At 35.0% G+C, this 8,492-nt stretch overlaps 1 protein-coding gene across 6 annotated transcripts in view; it reads left to right on the forward strand.

Annotated features, from left to right (window-relative positions):
- The window catches only part of LOC150083775 (calcium/calmodulin-dependent protein kinase type II alpha chain), a 740,997-nt gene extending 734,331 nt beyond the window's left edge, over positions 1–6,666 (forward strand). For all 6 annotated transcript variants that reach the window (XM_090378214.1, XM_090378218.1, XM_090378216.1 and 3 more), the window contains one exon: positions 5,548–6,666. In XM_090378214.1, the coding sequence (XP_090234340.1) occupies positions 5,548–5,677 (130 nt within the window). In that variant the 3' untranslated portion in view covers positions 5,678–6,666. The remainder of the gene's footprint in view (positions 1–5,547) is intronic.
- The last annotated feature ends 1,826 nt before the right edge of the window (positions 6,667–8,492 follow it).

Genomic DNA, 8,492 nt, shown 5'->3' on the forward strand with positions numbered 1-8,492 from the left:
GGACAGAGGTGAGATGGGCAAAAGTTGCGGCCAATAGCTTTGGCAAGAGACCAGAATGCTCAGCTACCATTAGGGCAAGATGCAAATTTTCTACTCTTAACCTGTTCAAAATCTAGTTTGGACTGATTAATAAGTGCTTTACAATTGTTGTGAGTTTTGGTGTAGACAGAAAATGAAACTGAAGAATTAGAAGCAAGCCAATTACAGTATGTAACGTTCTTCTCTTGAACAGCCTTAGCACATTTATTGGAAAACCAAGGTTTAGATAAAGGACAAGATTTTAAAGTGGAGTGTGGGATGAAGGTTTCCATACCTGCAAGAATAATTTCACTGACACGATCTGAGCAAACGTTGACATCAGAAGTTTTGAAAAAGTAATCCGACTAAGGAAAAGAAGAAAAGAAATCTGGCAGGTCATCCCATTTTGCATTCTTGTAATGCCAAACAATACGAGGTTGGGAACAGCCATGAGATAAAGGCTCCATTGCAGAAGAGAATCACCAAGTTGTGATCTGAGATGCCTAAAGGACCTCTCACTTCGACCGTGTACTTAGAAGGGTTGTTTGTGAGAAAAAGATCAAGCGTGTTGGTTGTATGGTTATGATTGTCCAGTATTCTTGTAGGTAAATGAACAATCTGTGCAAGGTCATTAGTAATTGCAGAAGCCTCGGCATCTCAACCAGCTGGGTCAGTGTGACTAGAAAACGGAAGCCAGCTGGAGTTGTGAACATTTAAAATCACCAAGGAAAATTACCTCCCTGTTAGGAAAGTTGGACTGGAGAAAGTCAAGTTGCAAAGAGAGGAAGTCAAAGAGCTCCAAGTGATTAGTTGAATTGGGAGACGGTAGAGACAACAGATGAATTTGACACAATGAGGTAGAGACATTTTAAGCCAGAGAAGATCGAAAAGAGGAGATTCCAAATTACCAAGTCTCTGACAGGGAATATCGGAACAGACATACGCACAAGTACTACATTTGAGGCGAAAGGAATCATAGTGCGAATAATTTGGGCAACTGAGATGAGCAGTAGTTGAATCAACTGATAACTGAGATTCTGTCAGAAAAAGTACATCGGGTTTTGCAGACTGCAAGTGGAAATGGACATCGTTGAGATTAGAATTGAGACCACGTATATTTGTGAAATGAATTAGGAAGATTAAAACCACTGCTTGTGTACCATTCTGGAAATCCTCGTACATTTAAGGGCATCTATAAAGCCACAATACCCGTGGATTTCCGATCGAACCAGAGAGCATTGGATTCTTCCTTCCTGGGTGGTCACTAATATAGTTGGGGCATCTATAAGTCTCTAAGGAATATCGGAACAGACATATGCACAAGTACTACATTTGAGGCGAAAGGAATCATAGTGCGAATAATTTGGGCAACTGAGATGAGCAGTAGTTGAATCAACTGATAACTGAGATTCTGTCAGAAAAAGTACATCGGGTTTTGCAGACTGCAAGTGGAAATGGACATCGTTGAGATTAGAATTGAGACCACGTATATTTGTGAAATGAATTAGGAAGATTAAAACCACTGCTTGTGTACCATTCTGGAAATCCTCGTACATTTAAGGGCATCTATAAAGCCACAATACCCGTGGATTTCCGATCGAACCAGAGAGCATTGGATTCTTCCTTCCTGGGTGGTCACTAATATAGTTGCACAGGAAGAACTTCTAGATGGTTGGGCTGGATGGTCTTGCCCTTCAGTTATTATTATTATTGTTATTATTATTTTACTTCTCTTCCTTACATCATCCTGCCATTTTACTAAATTTAGAGGATTCCATCCAAAACAGGGTGATCTATTAGTTGCCTAGAGCGTTAGCAGCCATAAGCCTCTGTTACCGATAGCAGTATTGACTGTAAAGGCCTGCACTAATTGGATTGTGCCACCTCTAGAAACACCATCATACTTCTAGTTAAGGAGGAAACTGTGTTGGGAAGTTCATGCAGAAATGCACAATTGCATTTTTTGTAACCTCCATATACTGGAACTCTCTGACTTACGTAATACTCGAATTAAGGAAATTCAACTTTACATAAGTTTTTGCCAGCCTGTGCAAACTTAAAAAAAATCGTAGAAACATTTTGCATCCCGTGAAAATATCGTAACGTGAACCCAATAATACATTTTTTTTTTTTTTTTTTTTTTCTTGTAATTTGTTCCAAGTCCTTGGAAATTGCACTTTCCGGTTTATTGGGCTTTTCTGTTAGTGTATCTAATTATAAACTCAATCGGGTAGTAAACTCGATCTTATTGCATTTACGATAATACCGATAACTGCAATTGTGTGGGTTTTTGCGCTACTATGAAGGGAAAAGGACCAACAGAATGTAAGTGCTGGCAGTGCTAGGAAAAGAAACAAAATTTATTTAGAAATGAAGATGATTAATTAAGAAGTACAAAGCAGCACAAAGTTTGTCATCTATTGCACAGAATTAGGTCTCGTTTCTTCAACAGTAAATACTATTTTAATGGAAAGTCCGCGTATAAAAGAACATGTTAAAGGATCAATGCATTTAATATCACCAGCAGATCACAAAACAGCATTCAGATGCTATATCAAAGATGGAAAAGCTATTAATAATATGGATGGAAAATCAGATTCAGAAGCGAGTGCCCCTGAGTCTAATTGCATTTACGATAATACCGATAACTGCAATTGTGTGGGTTTTTGCGCTACTATGAAGGGAAAAGGACCAACAGAATGTAAGTGCTGGCAGTGCTAGGAAAAGAAACAAAATTTATTTAGAAATGAAGATGATTAATTAAGAAGTACAAAGCAGCACAAAGTTTGTCATCTATTGCACAGAATTAGGTCTCGTTTCTTCAACAGTAAATACTATTTTAATGGAAAGTCCGCGTATAAAAGAACATGTTAAAGGATCAATGCATTTAATATCACCAGCAGATCACAAAACAGCATTCAGATGCTATATCAAAGATGGAAAAGCTATTAATAATATGGATGGAAAATCAGATTCAGAAGCGAGTGCCCCTGAGTCTAATGACCATTCAAGCACAAGCAACAAGCATTTATAAAGATATTAAGGAAAGTGCGGCGAACCCCAAGCCAAGTTCGTGGCAAGCAATGGTGGTTTAATAGGTTCAAGCATCGCCCTGGTTTCAAAAACAAAGTATGCAGTGAAGTGGCCAGTACCGATTCTGCAGCTGCAGAGAAATTTTGTGATGTGTTGGAAATAATTATTGATGAAGGTGGCTATTCAATGCAGCAAATTTTTAACATTGACGAGACTGCTCTGTATTGGAAAAAATGCCAGATCGAACATACGTTGCCAAAGAGGAAAAATACAATGCTAGGTTTCAAGGCATCAAAAAATAGGGCCACACTCTTGCTTGGGGCTAATGCAGCTGGAGATTACAGATTAAAATCACTGCTTGTGTACCGTTCTGGAAACCCTCCATTTAAGGGCATCTATAAAGCTACCATACCCGTGGATTTCCTATCGAACCAGAGAGCATGCATAACAATATCTCTCTTTGAGGATTGGTTTAAATGTTGCTTCATTCCAGAGGTTGAAAAATATTGTAAAGACAACGACGTTCCTCCCAAGATTTTGCTTCTATTAGATAATGCTTCTGGACATCATGCGTATCTAGATGATTTCATTTCGAACATGAATGTCATATTTCTACCCAGACACGACTTCACTCATCCAACCTATGGATCAGGGTGTTATTTTGAATTTAAAAGCATACTATTTACACAAAATTTTCTGAGGCATTGTCTGCAGTAGATGATGAGAAAAATTTTACGTTAAGAGACTTTTGGAAATCTTACAATATTTACCACGCCATCTTAAACAGGCCTGGGTGGAAATTACTGAAAGTTGTTTAAATGGCGTATTTTAATATGCCCACGACACACAAAAGGCTTCAAAGGATTTAAAAAAGATGAATCATATGAAGAGGTTACAGATAAGATTGTAAAGGTTGCAGAGCTATTTCAGTTGGAGGGGAATGCCAAAGATGTGGAGGAGTTAATAGAGGAAGAAGAGAAGGAATAAAATGCTGACGTAGCTCAAGATGAACCAACTGAGGGGCCAAGATGCTTCATCACCAGAGAGATGGCAGTGGCATTTCGTGAAATTGCATCGGCAATGGCGAGGTTTGAGAAGATGGATCCTGACAGCAAACGATTCTTAAAAGTTAACAGAGTGGTGAATGATATGCTTGCTTGCTACAAATAAATCTACGATGGAAAAAAAAAAAGCCACCATCCGGTCATCCATTAATGTTTTTTCATAAGATTGAGCGGCCGATCCCTTCTAAATCACCACAGCCCCCAACCTCTGCAGCGGTATACTTATCAGCTGAAGACGTCGATTCTGGCAATGATGCTCAAAAGCTAAAACTTACTGACATTATGCCTGTCTCCTCTCTTTTTTGCAATTTTATAATTTTGAAATTTTTTTAAAATTGCACGCTTTTGTAATTTTTCCTGCACATGAGATAAAAAATTGAATAAATACAATAAATAATTCTATTTACATGTTCATCGAACATTTCTTTTTTGATTCAACCAATTCAGCGAGCACAGTTGCGCATGCTGCACAAGCATGGGGGAAATTCTGACTGACGTAGTGTTTCGCAGAACGGAAACTCTTACGTAAGTCGGCGAGTTCCTGTATGCACAATAAATTCTATTGAAACAAATAATTACATGGTTTAATTATTGTTTGGCATCCCCCCCCCCATTATTTCTTGATAAACGGCCGTGTAATGTCCTTTGCACAATTTGATAGTACAATAATTGAGATTCTACCCCATTACCAGATTTATCTATATTTATTATTTCTTTGAAAAGTGACTGCACTTTTCTTAGTTAGTGGCATGATGCACAGGTAAATTTAAATTATAATTGAAGAAATTAATGTACCTCTCACTGCAGGTTAAAATTTCCCCTTATTTCTCAAAGAATATTACATTCCTGTATTATTTTTGTCTGTTTCTAAGATCTCTCACCATCACAAAATATTTGTCAGATAGGCAATATTTGTGATGGTGAAAGAGACATCAGCTATCACTGACAAAAGTGATACAAGACAGTATCATCTGAATATAATATACCATCAATTCAACTATTCTCTGTGAGAAATAAAACCAAATTTTACCATGTATCCAGAGAACTGCTTTGATTTATTCCATTATGATATTGCACTATTTTCTAGAAATGCATTTATTCATTGAAGGTAAATGCCATACATTACAACCCCTTACCTTTTGCCTTTCTTCAGTAAACTTTGTACGCAGTAAATAAAAATAAACTTACATGTACTTACTATAATATGAGAAAAATTCAGAAAAATAGTACCATCTCATTTGACTGTAGTTAATTATTTTTATTTCCTGTATACAGAAGCCACTGAAGAGGCTCCCTGTGATTAAGTTGCGTGTTAATCAAATAGAGAATAAATCTACTTCCACAATGCACATCACTATCACTTTTTATGTAACATATCGTATGTTATCATCCCTTCATTAGAAACTGCTTATTATTAAATTTTTAATTATAGGACTGGAATGGCGCACACACAACAGTCAGAGGAAACGAGAGTTTGGCATAAAAGAGATGGAAAGTGGCAGAACGTTCATTTTCACCGCTCAGGTTCTGCATCATCTCCATTTGCCACTGCCCACAAGTAGCTTTATAAGTTGCTAGTCTCCAGCCAAGTTTGATTCCCTGTAATGCCACCTCAGTCTGCAGCAGCAACAGCAGCAGCCATTGTCCCAGACATGATCAGTGGCAGAGCCCCTCCCATGGCTGTATACCTTTCCTCTGTAGCAGGTCGTATGTGCTTACTGTCAGAAGCCACTCAGGTGTGTATGTGGTTATTCAGGCCCAAGTTGTGGTCACCCCACGTTTGCACAGAAAAATATTTATTAGCTGAATGTGAATCCTGTGTTTCACATTGCTTTCAATTTTATTTGATGCCTAGTTATCCAAACTTACTTTAAAAAAAAAAAAAAAAGGAAGCATTCACATTAATTATGACTAGTTTTTATCAAAATATAATATGGAAAGGATGCTCTGTTGCCCACATTAGCTAGTAAATTATATTATAAACTAAAATATAATTGAAATAGTGCTATGGATTTAATTAGAAATGAAGTGCCATTGAAAATATAATATATTTCAATCAGCTTATATGTCACTGTTTAAAATAACACACTTGTTGAAATAGTTAACATTAGAAGGTAAATTGTTTTAAAATTTCACTTTTTCATAAATAAAAACAGTTTTAGTTTTCTGTCTAATAAAAAAAAAAGTTTTTTCCATTTTTTTCCCAAAATCTCTGTTTAATATTTTAAAATCCAAGTAATTTTGCAAAATCTTTAACTGCACCTATCCATATTCTACTTATTGCAATTTGACCTGACAGAGTGAATATCTTGTGTGATATTTCCAACTATCTTTAATTTTCAAGTGCTTCCAGTACTCCTTTTCCCTTCCATTCCCTGGTTTTTTTTTTTTTTTCCCCCTTACTTAAAATCTGCTTATTGTAAACCCCTGTTGAGATTATAACCAGAATGCAGTTGGGTTAGCAGGTCAGTACTCTGATCTTGGTGCATTTTCACATTCTTCCAGTCAGCAGTAGTTGACAGTGTGAATTTGTATGTATGTATATATATATATATATATATATATATATATAAATTTGCTGTGTGCATGCACACATGTATACATGTTTGTGTATATGCATTTATGAGAAATGGTGAATGGAAGCTTTTCAGTGGCTTAAATGAACCAAGTCAGTATTCTTGTTATTGCATCCTGTTTAAAGTTGCTTTCAATTTATATAATTCATACTCTCTAAATTGTATAGAATTTTTATGTAATTTTCATATTCAGAGAGGAGAGGACAGCAGGGAGAAGGAACACCTGTGTTTCTTCACATTTTTTTCTAGTTATAAGGTTCACAGTGTCAGATTACTCTTTTCACATTATAATCTTTATGTAAGCTTTCTAATAAAGTCTCTGTGTCATGTACTGGCATTTTATGCCACACTTCCTAAATAAGTCTGTAGTAGCATCTCTTTAATATTTGGGGTGGATTTAGGCAATTACTGGTTGTCATATCCCCGTTTCTTATTCAACCTTGGGAACTGTGATGTAAGCTTGTAGTTTGAAAGAATAATGAATGAAAATAAGTAAAGCTGGAAAGTAATTTGTAGAGTTTAATGGGGAGGATTTCTAAATCAAAGGATGTTAATCATATATAAACCAATTCCTGTTCTGAGGCAGCTTTGTGATAACTGTTTTATTGAAACTGTTGTAAGCAGTCCTAAAATGACTGTCTGCCATCCTGTCTCATTTGAAATTTCATAAAATGTGATTTAAATAACTTAATATGTATGTATTTTGTTATAAAATTTCTGCTGTCAGAATAAAAAGAGAGTCAGTCAGTTGTGTTGTAAATTCTACTGTTAACTGTAAGTGAAGCACATGAGAATCATGCCTTTCTGTGATTTGCACATTGGTAATAATTCAAATGTTTCTTTTTATTGTTTTTGTTTCTAAGAACTTTTCTTTGCTGCTTTAGCATCAGTTTTATATTCTGTTGTTATATTCTATATATTTTACCAGTTTTGTTATAAATATTGTATTAAAGTTATATCAAACCAAAATCAGCATGTTTTTGTTTGTTAAAATGGCAAAAAAAAAAAAAAAAAAAAAATCCATAAGAATAAAAGCACTGTTAATACAAATCTGTTATAACACTGCATAAGTTGAAATAAATGCAGTGCTGTAATTGCACAGTTAAAATTAAAATCCTACAGATAACTTTAATATAGCATCCTGTGTAATTTACATTATATAAAGAAGACATTGGACACAAGATTTTCTCAACTTAAATGTTTCTGTTGTTTTATAAATCAGATAATTACAACTGGTTGATGAAATTCAATTTGGAATGCACTCTTAACTTATAATTAAATCATTCCAGCATCATCAGAAAGCATAATTTATTTATGGCACTCTGTGTATATCTTTTTAGCATGATCACTTTTATATATCAGTTCAGAAGTAAAGGCCTCTAAAAAATGTGTATCCACAAAGTCCTAATAAATGAAAAACTTAACACATTCTTCTCAGATTAATTTAAATATTTTCAGAAAGTATGAAATTTAAGTTATAATATGACTGTTCATAGCATGAGCAGTCATATTAAAACTGGGAGTAGCTATGGAAGATTGTTTAGATCAGTATTTCTTAGCCAGTGGGTGTCCTAAAGTTTTAAGATTGGTGGCTTAAGAGAGATTAAAAATATAATTATATTTTAGCAATTAAAAGAAATGGATAAATAATCCTTTATTGATTTTTTTCAGAAATTTCTCAAAATTTAAGCAGTGTTATTAAAAAAGTTGAAAATGCTACATTAGATAATATCCTACCTTCATGCACCTCTTACTTGATTAGTGAAAGTGGATAAAGAATGTATATTTTCATTTTAAATGA

The sequence above is a fragment of the Mastigoproctus giganteus genome, chromosome 7, assembly GCF_048544385.1.
Source record: "Mastigoproctus giganteus isolate SK-2022 chromosome 7, ASM4854438v1, whole genome shotgun sequence".
NCBI lineage: Eukaryota > Metazoa > Arthropoda > Arachnida > Uropygi > Thelyphonidae > Mastigoproctus > Mastigoproctus giganteus.